The 16,268-nt window shown below is 34.1% G+C and overlaps 1 protein-coding gene across 20 annotated transcripts in view; it reads left to right on the top strand.

Annotated features, from left to right (window-relative positions):
• Nucleotides 1–16,268, top strand: part of DLG1 (discs large MAGUK scaffold protein 1) — a 369,115-nt gene that overhangs the window by 277,141 nt on the left and 75,706 nt on the right. For all 20 annotated transcript variants that reach the window (XM_037837795.1, XM_037837800.1, XM_037837787.1 and 17 more), the window contains one exon: nucleotides 8,542–8,698. In XM_037837795.1, coding sequence (XP_037693723.1) covers nucleotides 8,542–8,698 — 157 coding nt within the window. The remainder of the gene's footprint in view (nucleotides 1–8,541; nucleotides 8,699–16,268) is intronic.

Raw genomic sequence — 16,268 nt, 5'->3', positions numbered from 1 at the left:
CTCTACTTTTCCTATACTGCCCTTCCCCACTCCTTAATTTTGTATTTATTATTCCTTTTTTCTTTCATAAAATATATATGAAAGAATAAAATATGTATGTCACAAATAGATAATTCCCTTAATAATATATTGTTTACTTACACTACTTTTGACAAGAAAACAGGATTTTGTGAACCCTATAAATGATCTGGCAAAATTGAATAATGATTAATACCTGTATAATACTGAAAACATTCTAATTTTTGAGCAGGAGATTTAAGAGGATTAAGCCCACATTTTATGGAAAGATTCCTATTGTATGGAAAGATCTTTAAAATTCATATTTTTAAGATAGTTAACTGTATTGAGCCTTTCGTGACAATAGCTTTCTGCAGTGAACTAGAAAAATCAGGTTAAATTTTTGAAATGTTTACTAAGTATGCTATATCCTTTTTATGAATAATCTCATATGTTGTTCTTAAAGAAGTTGGGATTTTACATAAATAAAATATAGGATTCCCGTATACCACTCTACCACCAACACCTTACATTGGTGTGGAACATTTGTTACTATTGATGATGGCATTATAATTGTGTTATTTTGTTAACAGTAGTTACCTGTGTTACAACTGATGAAAGATTATTAAAATATTTGTTGTTTATTATTTACATTAGGTACAGTTTTCCCTGTAAACCTCTCTATTTTAGTATCTTGTCATGCATTTATTGTAACCCATGAAAGAACATTCTTAAACTTGTACTTTGAACTATAGTCCGTTGTCTACAATAGGGTTCACTGTGCTGTACAATTCTATGGTTCATATTTTGATTTCTGTTATAGTAATATATACATCCTAAAGTTTCTTCTTTCAGCCACATTCACCTGTATAGTTCAGTGTTGTTGATTACACTCACAATAAGGTGCTACCATCACCACCCTCCGTTTCTAAATCTTTACCGTCAGCCTAAGTAGAAGTTCTGTACAAGTTAAGCATCAACTCTGCATTCACTAACCCCATTCTGTCACCTAGTAACCTAAATTCTAGATTCTAACTCTTATGAGCTTATTTATTATAACTAGTTGATAACAGTAGGTCATACAATATTTGTGCTTTTGTGTTTGGCTTATTTCACTCAACATTATGCCCTCAGTGTTCATCCATGTTGACACATGCATCAGGACTTCATTCCTTCTTCCAGCTGCATAATATTGCATCGTATGTATATACCACAGTTTGTTATCCATTTATTGGTTGATGGACACTTGTCTTGCATCCGTCTTTTGGCAATAGTGAATAATGCCACTGTGAACATCACTGTGCAAATGTCTGTTCACCTCCCTGCTTTCAGTTCTTCTTGATATATACCTAGCAGCAGAATTATTGGATCATATGTCAGTTCTATACTTAAGCTTCCAGAAGAACCACCAGACTATCTTCCACAGTGGCTGCACCAGTTAAACTTTCCCACTAGCAGTGCATGAGTGTTCCATATCCTCTCCAACACTTGTAGTTTTCTGGGTTTTTTTTATAATGGCCCTTCTAGTAGGTATGAAATGATATCTCATTGCAGTTTTGATTTGCGTTTCCCCAATAGCTGGTGATTTTGAGCATCTTTTCATGTGCTGTTTAACCATTTGTATTTCCTCTTTGGAGAAATGTCTGTTCAAGTCTTTTGCCCGTTTGTTAATTGGATTGTTTGTCTTTTTATGGTTGAGTTGTGAGTTTTCTTTATATATTCTGGGTATTGAGCCCTTATCAGATATGTGGTTTCCAAATATTTTCTCCTATTGAGTAGGTTGTCTTTTCACTTTCTTGACAAAGTATGTCCTTTGATGTATAAGTTTTTTTTAATTTTGAGGAACTCCTATTTATCTACCACCACAAGATCTTGAAGATGTTTCCCTACATTTTCTTCTAGAATTTTTATGGTCCTGGTTCTCATATATGGGTCTTTCATCCATTTTAAGTTAATTTTTTATATGGTGTGAGATAGTGTTCTGTTTTCATTCCTTTGCATATGGATATCCACTTTTCCAAGCACCATTTGTTTAAGAGACTTTTCTTTCCCAGTTGAGGAGACATGGCAACCTTGTCAAATATCATTTGGCCATAGATCTCAAGAGTATATTTCTGAACTCTCAGTTCATTTCTAGTGCTCAGTGTATCTATGTTTGTGCCAGTACCATGCTGTTTGACTCCTGTCACTTTGTAATATGCTTTAAATTTAGGAAGTGTGATTCATCCAACATTGTTCTTCATTTTCACAGTTTTTTCAGCTATTCTGGGCCTCTTATGTCTAAATAAATCTGATAATTGGTTTTTCCACTTTTGCAAAGTAGGCTGTTGGAAGTTTAGTAGGGATTGCGTTGAAACTGTAAATCAACTTCCATAGAATTGACATCTTAATACTTAGTCGTCCAATCCATGAACACGAAGTGTCCTTCCATTTATTTAGATTGTATTTGATTTCTTTTAGCAGTGTTGTTCAGGTTCTGTGTACAGGTTCTTTCCATCTTCATTTAAATTTATTCCTAGATTTTGATTCTTTTAGTTGATGTTGTAAATGGAATTTTCTTGATTTCCTTCTCATTTGTTTATCAACTCGAGTAGCTTTGTTGTGGATTTTTCAGGACTTTCTCTATATAGGATCATATCTGAAAAGAGTGAAGGTTTTACTTCTTCCTTTTCAATTTGGATTCTTTTTATTTTTTTTTCTTGCCTGACTGCTCTAGGTAGAACTTCTAGCATAATGTTAAATAATAGTGGTGCCATTGGGCATCCTTGTCTTGTTCCATATCTTAGTGGGAAAGTTTTCAGTCTTTCACCATCGAGTACAATGTTAGTTGTGTGCTTTTCATATATGGCCTTTATCATGTTGAGGCAGTTTCCTTCTATTCCTGTTTTTCAAAGTATTTTATGAAGAAAGGGTTCTAGATTTTTTCAAATGCTTTTTCTGTGTCAATCACGATGATAATGTGGTTTTTTTCCCTTCGATTTGTTAATAGGTTGTATTGCATTAATTGATTTTCTTGTGTTGGACCACCCTTTCATACCTGCGATATCATCCATTTGATCGTTTGTGATTTTGTTAATGTGCTGTTGGATTTAATTTGCAAGTATTTTTTTGAGGATTTTTTCATCCATATTCATTAAAGAAACAGGTCTGGAATTTTCTTTTCTTGTGGTATCTTTATTTGGCTTTGGTATTAGGGTGTATTGGCCACATAGAATGAGTTAGGGAGTATTTCCTCCTCTTCAGTTTTTTGGAAACTTTGAGCAGGATTGTTATTTATTTTTCTTGGAATGATTGTTGTGAAATTTTTGATGACTAATTCGAGTTCTTGTGATTGGTCTGTTGAGGTCTTCAGTTTCTTCTAGAGTCAGTGTAAGTTGTTCATGTGTTTCTAGGAAATTGTCCATTTCATCTAAGTTGTCTAATTTGTTGACATACAGTTGTTCATAGTTTGCTCTTTTGATCCTTTTTATTTCTGGGGAGTCCCTGGTAATCCCCTCTCTCGTTTCTGATTTTATTTATTTGCATCTTCTCTTTTTCTTTGTCAATCTAGCTAAGGGTTTGTCGATTTTATTAATCTTCTCAAAGAACCAGCTTTTGGTTTTGTTAGTTTTTTATTTATTTTTCTTTAATTCTCAATTTCATTCATTTCTGCTCCAGTCTGTTATGTCTTTCTTCCTGCTCACTTTGGAATCAGTTTGCTATTCTTTTTCTGTTTCCTTCAGGTGTGCAGTTAAGTCTTTGAGTTTAGCACTTTCTTCTTTAATGATGTAGGCATATAGAGCTGTAAATTTCCCTCTCAGCACTCCCTTACCTGCATCCCGTAAGTTTTTATGTGTTGTGTTCTTGTTTTCATTCTTCTCATGATATTTGGTGATTTCTCTTGCAATTTCCTCTTTGACCCACTTTTTTTAACGAGTGTATTGTTTAATCTCCATATAGTTGTGAATTTTCCAGTTCTCTACCTGTAATTGATTTCCAGCTTCATTCCGTTATGATCAGAGAAAGTGTTTTATATTATTTCAATTTTTTAAATTTATTGAAACTTGTTTTTTACCCAGCATGTGGAAGAATGATCCATGAGCACTTGAAAGGAATGTATTTAATGCTGTTTGGGGGTGCAATGTTCTGTATATGTCTGTTACATCTAGTTCATTTATCGTTTTCAAGTTCCCTGTTTCCTTATTGATCTATAGATGTACTGTCTATAGATGCAAGTGGTGTATTGAGGTCTCAGGCTATTATTGCAGAGGTGTCTTTTTCTCCATTCAGTTTTGCCAGTGTTGCCTCAAGTATTTTGGCAAGTATTTGGTTAGATTCATAAATATTTATGATCTTATTGCTTCTTGGTAGATTGCCTCTTTTATTAATATATAGTGGCCTTCTTTGTCTCTTACAACACTTTTGCATTTAAAGTCTGTTTTGTCCAATATTAGTATAGCTACCCTAGCTCTTTTAGGGTTACTGTTTGTTTGGAATATTTTTTTCCAACCTTTCAGTTTCAACCTCTTTGTGTGCTTGGTTATTAAGTGAGTCTCTTAGACAGCATATAGTTGGATTATACTTTTTTATCTATTCTGCCAATCTGTGTCTTTTGATTGCAGAATTTAATCCATTGACATTCAGTTTTATTACTATCAAGTCAGTACTTAAACCATTTTATCCTTTGGTGTTTTTGTTTGTTTGTTTGTTTGGTATTTTATGTTGGCTTTATTTTGGAGGGTGAGGGGTGTCTGTCTTTTTACTCTTTTAGTTACTTTTACTGATAATCTTCATTTCTACACTCTACCCTGAGCCTGTCTCTTCTGTCTTTCCCTTTCAGCCCGCAGAACTCCGTTTAGTATTTCTCGTAGGGCACATCTCGTTGACAAAGTCTGTTTCTGTTTATCTGTGCATATTTTAAACTCTCCCTCATTTTTGAAAGACATTTTTTCCTGATAACTTTTGGCTGGTAGTTTTCCTTTCAGTGCGTTAAATTTATCATAACACTGTCTTCTCACTTCTGTGGTTTCTGATGAAAAATCAGCATTTAGTCCTGTTTAAGATCCCTTGTATGTGACGAATCACTTTTGTCTAGCTGCTTTCAGAATTCTCTCTTTGTATTTGGCTTTTGAGATTCTGATTAGTATGCCTTTGAGTAGGTCTGTTAATATTTATTCTGTTTATTCTGTTTGGAGTACATTGCCCTTCTTGTACATATATATTTGTGTCTTTCATAAGAGTTGGGAAATTTTGGGCCATTATTTCCTCATATATTCTTTCTGTCCCTTTTCCCTTCTCTTCTCCTTCTGGGACACCTGTGACACATATGCTTGTGCCCTTTGTGCTTTCATTCAGTTCCCTGAGCCTCTGCTCAATTTTTCCATTCTGTTCTCTATCTCTTCTTCTGTCTGTAAAATTTCAGTTGTCCTGTCTTCTAGTTCTCTGATTCTGTCTTCTGTCTGTTCAGATCTGTTATTGTATGCCTTGAGTGTATTTTTAATCTCATCTATTGTGCCTTTCTTTCCCATAATTCGTTGTTTCTTTTTATACTTTAAGTTCTTCTTTATGCTCACACAGTGTCTTCTTAATATCCTATATCTCTTTAGCCATATTTTCCTTCATCTCCTTGAATTAATTCAGGAGATTTGTTTGAATTTCTTTGATTACTTGTTCCAAATTGTGTGCCTCCTCCAACATTTTAATTTGTTTCTTTGACTGGGCTAAATCTTCCTGTTTCTTAGTATGGCTTGTAATTTTTTGCTGATGTTTAGGGATCTGATTATCTTGATGAGTTTATTCTGAAGGTCAGTTTCTCCCTCTTGCCTAGGGTTATATTGTTGTGTGGCTTTGTGTTAATGCTGTTCTTTCACACTTGTTTCAACTTATTTTAGGCCCTTAAAATAGCCCCTTTTAAACTGATTAGATTTTTTTCAGCTCTTCTTTATCTGATTCTTGCCCTGGATATGTGGTATAACATTTAAGATTGCACTATTTGTACAGTTGTTTTACCCCCAGGAAAAAGCTTCGTTTCTTCTTTTCTTTCTCTAGGAATCTTGGACTGTTCTGTTTCTTTTTGTTTTGCCGCTATAGTTTGTTTTTTTGTTTGTTTTGTTTTAACACTCATTTGGTTGTCTCTACCTGCTTTTGCCTGGTGGGCAAATTATGGCAGGTGAGTCACCCCAGGAGGACTCTCCCAAGCCAGTATTTCCCAAATAGAATAGGGCCAGGGACCCACCAGGGAGCACAGACCAGTTCCAAACTGCCCTAGGGAGTGGGTCAGGAAATATGCAAAGGACTTTATGTCAGCTCCCCAAAGCTGCACTTTCATGGCCTGCCCAACAGATGGCACCCTTCAGCAAACTTACCTGCAGACCTAAGGAGGTACTGTGTCTTTAAACTTCCACCACCTCTCCCCTTTCATGGGTAGGGTTGAAACAGTGGCTTCCACTGCTTTTTTCTTTTGGTTCAGGCTTTCGAACAGTAGCTCAGAGCCTAGACCCAGCAATCTGAATTCGCTAATCAAAAGCCATGATCAGTACTTAGCTGTGCCCCACCTGTTCTTGAGAAAGAGTATTTTTAGGTCCCTTACTGAGAGCAGCAGTTAGCCAGGGACTGGATCCTAAGGCCACCTACCAAGAGGGCAGTGGGCTGTGACAGCTGCCACGAAGAGAGAATTACTCACAGTTCTTTACTGCAGTTTATCAGCCTCTTCCTCCTGTTCTTCCCTGGATGTTGTAAAGTGTTCTTTTGCCCTCCAGAGCCCCAGAACAGTTGTTTCAGACTGTTCCTGCCTGTTCACTAGCTGTTTTGGAGGAAGGAGTGAGTCCTGGAGCTCCATACTCTGCCATCTTCCCCAAGAGTTCCCTATGCACTTCTCAAATGATATTCTTTATTTCATGAAATCTAAACTAACTTGCTGCTTGCAGTTGCATTTCTTCCAAGGAGGTGTGAGTAGAATTCACACAATTATGTCTCAACTACCAACAATTGTGACACATAACCAATTGTAAGATGTATTCTGATTTCAGAGATTTTAAATGTGAATAAAAAAAGGTAAAACCTGTAATTAATGAAAACAGATATATCTATTTCCCTTGGGGTGGGAGTGGAGATGGGAGATGTGCATCTTAGAATAAATGAAATACAGTAACTTCAACCTAATGTTTTTGGTATATTAATTATATTAAAACAAATGTTTTACTCTACTTCTTTTGTGCGTAAAATGTAACTATGATATAATAGCTTAAGAACTGTTCAGGAACTAATTTTTTAAAATATATTGTCACAGATCATTTTCAAATCATTCCTTTTATACAGTATGTTTGTACATGACTGTATCAATTAAAAGTAGTTTTTGCCATTATTATGTATTTCAAAAACCACAAACAAGAAGAATGCTTTCTACTTTAAGTACAGTGGTGGTGGTGATGATGGCACAACATTGTGAGTGTAATTAACACCACTGCATTATATATGGGAATGTGGTTAAATGGGGAAATTTGGAGTTGTATATATGTGTTACTAAAATAAAAATTAAAATATAATACATAGAACTGTGCAACACAATATACCCTGTTGTAATCGATGGACTCTAGTTAATAGTATGATAATAAAAATGTTCTTTCTTGAATTAGAACAAAGATACCACAATAGTGCAAGGTGTTAATAAAAGGAATGATGTTTGAGAACGCTGTATTCTTTGCCTGATTTTTTTTGAAAACTTACAACTTCTCTAATTAGACTAAATTAAGAAAATAAATAAACTAATAGTAGCTTAAGCAATAAAGATACTTAATTATGTCATAAAACAAAAAGTTTGGAAATGAGCAATTCCAGGGTTGGTGTAGCAGCCCTAGGTCCATGGTGTCTCTGGTATTCTCTTGGTCTTGCCTTCATTAATTGTAATACATCCAAACAGTAAAGGGTTTTAATTCTTCATTGGTTTGTAGTTGTAGGTTCTGGTTGGTACATGTGGCAAAAATGCTATGTCCTTTGTCGAGTCTGCCTTTATTCGGAAAGTGACCATACATTTCCCTTCATTTCTCTGAGTCCAGAATAGGCTACTGCTTCACTTTAGCAAAGAGGAATGGAATTGCTGTGACTGGTTTAGGTTAGTCATGGTTCATCATTTGTGAATTGGAGAAAGGATCTACCTTCCTTAAGATAAAGGGATATCTGCCTTTCACAAAACTTAGGAAGAACTAGGAGTAGGGACTGCTTCATAGTCAATAAAGTGTGTCTGTAGCAGTAACTGTTCTCATAAGTATGTGTGTGTGTGTATATATATATATATATGTATTTCTTGTATTTCTTGAGTAGGCTCTATATTATTATTTATTGTTTTCTTTTTGTTTTTATGTTTCTTTGTTAATATGGATTTTTATCTTTTATATAAAATGGTTTCTTAGGATTTTTCTTTGTGATTTCTTAGCCTAATTTCTAGACTTGGAAAGTATCTTTCTTTATAATTTGATAATGTAAGAGCAATCAGTAAGAATTCTCATTGATAAAATGTCATGTTCTATATAAAATTTCTAAGGTATTGAATATTTTTTTAATTTTTAGGGAACCTAGAAAAGTTGTTCTTCATCGTGGCTCAACAGGCCTTGGCTTCAACATTGTAGGAGGTGAAGATGGAGAAGGAATATTTATTTCCTTTATATTGGCTGGAGGACCTGCTGATCTTAGTGGAGAGCTCAGAAAAGGAGATCGTATTATATCGGTAGGATGTGTTAATCAAGATAATATTTTCATTATCTTAATTATGACCTATTAATTATTACCCATGCATTTTTTGTTTTTTGTTTTGGTTTTTACACCCTAAAAGTCATGTGGATATTTTGTTTATCTTCTTACCATTTTACAGCTTAACTCTAGAATTAGTGTTATCAGAGAATATACCCTGTGTGATAGGTTTTCTTTTATTATTTTACTTACAAGGGGTTATTTTTTATAAATGTGCTTGAAGGGAATCTGTATTCTCTTGTTGACTATAAGATTTTATATATGCCTGTTAACTCAAGCTTGTTACTTGTGTAGTTCAAATCTTAATACTTTAATCTTTTGTGTGCCTGCTTTATTAATAGACTTTATTTTTTAGAGCAGTTTTAAATTTATAGACAAATTGCCCTAAAAGTACACTCTTCCCATATAGCCCCTCTCCCCACACACTTAATATTAACATGTTGGATTAGTGTAGTACATTTGTTACTAATGAACCAATATTGGTATATTATTATTAACCAAATTCCATAGTTTACATACAGAATAGTTGAACTGCCCTAAAAATGCCCTGTCCACCACCTATTAATCCCTCCCCCTGAACTCCTGAACCCCTGGCAGTCACTGATCTTTTTACTGCCTCTGTAATTCTGCCTTTTCCAGAATATCATATAGTTGGAATCATACAGTATATAGCTTTTTCATACTTGCTTCTTTCACTTAACAGTATACATTTAAGTTCCTCCGTGTCTTTGCATAGGTTGATAGCACATGTCTTTTTATCTCTGACTAATAGGCCATTGTATGCAAGTACTGCAATTTATTTATCCATTCACCTATTGAAGGACATCTTGGTTACTTTGAATTTTTGGCATATTATGAATAAAGCTGCTAAAAACAATCATGTAGGTTTTTGTGTACAAGCCTTCCAGTCAGTTGGATAAATACCTAGCAGTGTAATTGCTGGTAAGCCTATATTTTTTTAAGCCTATTTTAGCTTTGTTTAGCTTTGTAAGAAACTGTCTTCCAAAGTGATTGTACCCTTTTGCATCCCCACCTGCAATGAATGACCGTTCCCATTGCTCCACATCCTTTCCAGCATTTGATATTGCCGATGTTTTGGATTTTAGCCATTCTAATAGGTGTGTAGTAGCATCTCATTAATATTTCAATTTTCAGTTTCCTAATGACATGTGATGTTGACCATCTTTTCATATGCTTATTTTCCATCCATATATCTTCTTTTGGTGAGGTGTTTATTTGGCTCTTTTGCTCATTTTTAATTAGGTTGTTTATGTTGCATTTTAAGAGTTCTTTGTATATTTTGTATACAAATCCTTTATCAGATACGTGTTTTTTAATGCATTTTTTATTATGAACTTGAGATACATGCATAGTAGTGATAACTTTCAAAGTACGATTGAACAAGTAGTTAGCAAATTTCAAAGAATGTTATGGGTTACAGTTCCACAATTTCAGTTATTTCCTTTATTGCAAAATATACCATATATACAGAAAGGTGTTAACTTTCAAAGTACAGCTCGACAGTCATTTATATAGGTATTTTCAGGAAATGTTACCAGTTAAAGTTCCACAGTTTCTCTTCTTTCCTTATCATGAAATATCGGGTATGTATAGGAAGTTGAAAACTTTCAAAGCACAATTCAACAAATAGCTATAGAGCAAATTTCAGAGAATGTTATAGGTTACAGTTCCACCATTTCAGTTATTTCCTTCTAGATATTCTAATACCCTAGCATCGAAAAATATATATATGTATTATATAAAGTTTCAGTATTCATAATCCTTTGTTAAATCCTATCTTGTTTGTTGCTGGCCCATTCCTCCCGTTTAATCACTTTCTTGATCTTCAGTGGTTTTCTAGGCAGTGACCACCCTAAACTTGTTCATATAAAAGAGGGTCTCAGCAGTATGGGGAAGGGGGCTGCATCTGATTGTTGTTCTTAAAGAGGCTGTTGCAAATATTTTCTCCCAGTCTGTGATTTGTCTTTTCATTCTTTTAACAGTATCTTTGTCAGAGCACAAGTTTTTAATTTTAATGAAGTTCAGCTTATCAATTTTTTTCTTTCATGAACTGTGCTTTTGATATGGAATCTAAAAAGTCATTGCCACACCCACAGGTCACCTAGATTTTCTCCTATGTTATCTTCTCAAAGTTAGTTTCATTTTTCTACATTAGGTCTTTGATCCATTTTGAGTAATTTCAGTGAAAGGTGTTTGTGTCTATATTCATTTTTTTTTTTAATATGGATATCTAGTTGTTCTAGTACCATTTGTTTCAGAGACCATCCTTTCTCCATTGAATCACCCCTGCTCTTTTGTCAGAAAGGGTCTATGTGTGGATTCTCTATTCTGTCCCATTGATATATCTGTCTCTTCTTTCTTCTGTACCACACTATCTTGATCACTGTAGCTTAATATTAATTAAGAATTGAAGACAGATAGTGTCAGCTTTCTGACTTTTTTCTTCAGTATTGGTTAGCTATGCTTGGGTCTTTCACCTTTCCATATAAACTTTACAATCAGTTTGTAGATATTCACAAAATAACTTGCTGGGATTTTGATTAAGAGTGCAATGAATTTATAGATCAAATTGGATAGAGTGACATTTTAAAAATAATGAGTCTTCCTGTCCATGAATATGAAATATCTGTTTATTTACATCTTTGTGTTTTTCCATGAGAGTTTTGTTGTTTTCCTCATACCGATCTTGTACATACTTCATTAGATTTCAATGTAAATATTTCTGGTGCTAATGTAGATGGTAGTGTGTTTGTAATTTCAAATTCCAGTTGTTTATAGCTGGAATATAGAAAATCAATCAACTTTTGTGTATTAACCTCATATCTTGCAACCTTGCTGTAATTGCTTATTCATTCTAGGATCCTTTGGGATTTTCAGCATAGACAATCATATCATCTGCGAACAAAGACAGTTTTGTCCTTCCCTCTCAATCTGTATATCTTTTTTTTTTCCCTTATTGCATTAAGTAGGACTTTAAGAACTATGTGAAGTAAGAGTAGTACAAGGGAATATCCTTGTCTTCTCAGACTTGGGGGAGAAAACATGAGGCTTCTCACCATTAAGTATGATTTTAACTGTATGTGTTTTGTAGATGTTCTTTATCAGTTTCTGGAAGTTACCCTCTATTCCTAGTTTGCTTACAGTTTTTATCATGAATAGGTGTTGGATTTGTCAAATGCTTTTTTCTGCATCTGTTGTTATGATATGATCATATGGTTTTTCTGTAGCCTTGATGTGATGAATTAAATTAGTTGATTTTCAAATATTGAACATTGAACTTGCATACCTGGAATAAATCTCACTTAGTCACAGTGTATAATTCTTTTTGACATTATTGGCTGTCATTTGCTAATAATTTTGTTGAGGATTTTTTGCATGTATATTCATGAGAAATATCAGTCTGTTATTTTCCTTTCTAGTAACATCTTTGCCTGGTTTTGGTATAAGGGTAATGCTGGCCTCATAGAATGAGTTAGGAAGTATTCCCTCTGCTTCTATTTTCTGGAAGTGATTATAGAGAACTGGAATCATTTCTTCTTTAAATGTTTGATAGAATTCACCAGTGATCACCTGGTCCTGTTGCTTTCTCTTTTGTAAGATTTTAATAGGTATAGGCTATTCAGACTATTTATCCTTGTATGAGTTTTGGTAGATTTTATCTTTCAAGGAATTGCTCCATTTCATTTAAGTTATCAAATTTGTGGACATAGAGTGGTTCATAGTATTATTTTATTATCCTTCTTATGTCTGTGGATCGGTTGTGATGGTCCCTCTTTCATCTCTGATATTATTAATTTGAGTCTTCTGTTTTGATGTTAGTTTTCTTGGCTGGAGATTAATTTTATGTTTTTAAAGAACCGCATTTTGGTTTCGTTGTGATTTTCTCTTAATTTCCTGTTTTCAATTTCATTGATTTTTGCTCTAATTTTTATTTCTTTTCTTCTGCTTACTTTGGATTTAATTTGTTCTTTTTCATGATTCCTAAGGTGGAAACAGATTAGTGGCTTTAGATCTCAGTGTTTCCAGTATTTTATTTCTGCTTCATGTTTATACCCCCAAATTTAATCATTTTAATTTTGTTTTTGACAGTTAACCCACATGATCTATAATTTTTTTGTTCACCATCCCTCGTCTCTCACTTTGTCTTCTGTGTTTCCCAGTGGACAACAAGTACCAGTTTGGATTGTACAATTACTCATTGTATAGGACTGTCTTGCTTAGTTAGAAGATTTATCATTTCTAGTTCTTACCCTCTCCATGCTGATAGAACTACCTAGTCATTGTGAAAGCAGAAATATCCTGCAAATATTCAGATTTTCCTTAGTATAGTAATTCTTTCACTATCAATTTGTTAATGGTAAATATTCTTATCCTTTTTCTGAAAATATGTTTTATCTACTAGGATGAGTACCATTCTCTCTCAGTACTTTGAAGATCTTTTATGCTATCTGGCTTCTTTTACTGTTTAACTAAAGAGTGTCTGTCTTACTGTTTATAGGTGATAGGATTTTTTCTCTCTGGTTGTTTTTTGGAACTCTTTCATGTTCTTGCAGTTTTAACTAAAATGTGTCTATGCTTAGCATTTGTATATATTTGTATATATTGTGCTTGGATTCATTATGCATCCTGAATCAGAGGAATTATATCTTTTATCAGTTTTGGAAAATTCTTAGCCATTGTCTTTTAAATTTTACCTTCCCCACATTATATGTTTTCTGTCCTTCTTGAGCTCCCATGACTATTTCATTCTGTTCTCTCAGTCTTTTAATCCCAATTGTCTCCTTAACCAGTTCCCTCTCCTTCTACTTCATTTCATTTTTTTGCGTCTGTTTTCTAGTCCACAAATTTTCTTCATCTGTATCTTATCTGTTCTCTAAACCAAAGTAATATTTTAATTTCAAGGTACCATTTTTTTTTTCTGGAAGTTCATTCTGGTTCTTTTTCTAATCTGCCTTGGTATTTTTGGTGGGGTCCTGGTGACTTACTTTTATATCTTTATATTAAACTTATTGTTTTATTTTCTATTTCTAACAGTCTTATTTTGTCAAGTTTGTAGGTGTCTGTTTTATGTTGACTCATGGTGAATGGTTCTCTCATTTTCTAAATTTCTTCACTAGTACTGTGTTTACTTTATGTGGGGAATCCAGTGCTTCAAGAATTGAAGGTGGTGTTTCTTCGGAAATGTTTTACATTGGATTGTAGTAGAACTACTAGAAGCATCATTTTTATACCATTTTTCAAATCAGAAAACTGATGTTTTGAGATTAATTTCCCCATAGTAGCTAACAATAGCTAATAAATTGTAGAGCCAGAATTGACCTTAACAACTATGTTTTACTGTTATGTTTTATATTAAAAATTATAAGGTAAGATATTTTGAAATTTAGGATTTGAGATCTAGGAACAAATCTTATATCCTGGGTCAACAATGGTATTAGACATTAATACCTATTTTGAATCAATTCTTCAGCATAAATCAATAGAGACCTTTTCAAATACAAAATGCAAATTACTGAAAATTGGAAAGTACTCCTCAAACTGAAGATATGTCATTGCAACATAATAGGAAAGCATTCCAGAAGTGTAAATGCATCTTTTATGCAGTTTTCAGATCAAGCCTTCTTGCCATCTCACTGTCCCCCACATGTACTTAGGTGTATCAGCATATTCCTGTGTCCTACCATTTTGAAAATGCTTTATAGTTTACCAGTAAATTGAATTCAGGGTATAAAGAGGGATGACTGATCATTTATAAATAAGGTAGAAATCCATTTTTGTTTTAGTTTTTCTGAGATCATGGCGTGACCAACTGGTGTTTGAATGAAAATAACTCTTAGCCACTTTTCTTCAAAATATATACAGCAATACTTTATTAAGGATTATAGTACTGTAATCTTAAAAAAAATTGTAATATGTAGTGCAAGTAAATGGAAACTGGGTTTATGTATTTAAAGCTACAGTAAAGAATAGCATAATACTAACCAAGAATAGTGGTAGTTGGAACAGATTTGTCAGGCAGAATAAAACTCTCATAGTTACATTGTTTCAGTGTAGGAAAAGAGACCATTAGTCTTACCCTAACAATCAAAGCAATCTGGATAAGTTTAATAAAATTAAACCCATCAATGAACTATGAAATCAGAGCCCTAAGTAAAATAATCTCCAGAGCGCAAGTGGCATTACTTCACAGAAGAAAAAAAAACCATGGCAGCAGTCATCCTTGGTAGAATGGTGGAAGAAAGTGGAAGGAAGTGGAGGAGGAATACACAAAGATAGGGAGAAACTACCAGTAACTTTACCCAACTTGTAATAGCCACATGTGGACTGGCAAAAGAGTTAAAAATTCAGAGAGCCCCAGACACAGAGCAAGTCTCCACCTACCTGCCAAGTCTTTCCCATGGGTCTTCACTGAATGCTCAAAGGCAATACACCAAAGGTTGGGAGCCAAGCAAGGAAAATTGAGACAGATTCACTATGGAATCATACAGAATATCCCCCAAATACACAACAGCTGCCACTAAATGTGGAAGACTTAGGACAGAAAATAATGTGAAAATCTATCCCCGGCACTGCATACATTCACCTGCTAACAGATGGGATTTGGGCAGGAGAGCTGGGATAAAGCCCTATGAGGCATTATGAATAGAGAGAAATCTCCCCAGACACAGAAAGCCTGCTGCAGGCCTAGAGAGCAAAGGGAACTTAACAGCAATCCAGAAAACAGAAAGTTTTGAAAGTCAGTGACTCAACTGTGAAATACAAAGAAATCTTGGGAATATCACCATTCTAAGCCCCTCTGAAGGAAAAGTCTTGATCTAGTCTCAAATCATTTCAAGCATTGTGAACTGAACAAAGTTAAAGCTGCAACAAAATCCAGTTCCTGCTCAACTACAGGTCATATTTATGTAGCTCCTCAGTCTAGCAGCTTGACACAAGAAAAGTTGTTCCCTATTCTGAAGGAAATATTATTTCATTTTTAATGTTCTTTCATCCAAAACATCTAATTATAATTAAAAATTACAAGACCTTCAAAGAAGGAAGAAAATGTAACTCATTGTCAAAGAGAGCAATGAGTCAATAGAAATAAAGTGACAGATGTCACAAATGCTCAGTTTATCAGACATGGACTTTAAAATAGTGATGCTAAAATGATGATGAAAATGCTAAAGGATATGGGGGAAAGGTAAACAGTGCAGATTTACTGATGGGAGAATTTCAGCACTGATGAGAACACTAGCAAAATGAATCAATCATACAGAATTATTACAAATAAAAAATGGTATCAGAAAAAATTTTATGTGAAGGACTCAGCAACACACTGGAATAAGCAGAGGAAAGAATAAGTGAACTTAAACATAAGTCATTATCCAAACTGAAACATAAAGTGGGAAGGAAAAAAGAGTGGGGAGAAAAAATGGAATGGAGCATCCAAGATGTATACAACAATATCAGGAAAAAAAAAAAAAAACGAAGAAGACAAAAATGTGGACATACCGAACAAAACCTTTAAAAAACTTATCTTAAAA

This window comes from Choloepus didactylus, chromosome 1, assembly GCF_015220235.1.
Source record: "Choloepus didactylus isolate mChoDid1 chromosome 1, mChoDid1.pri, whole genome shotgun sequence".
Lineage (NCBI taxonomy): Eukaryota > Metazoa > Chordata > Mammalia > Pilosa > Megalonychidae > Choloepus > Choloepus didactylus.
Note: the sequence above shows the minus strand (reverse complement) of the source record. Positions and strands in the feature narration are given on the sequence as shown.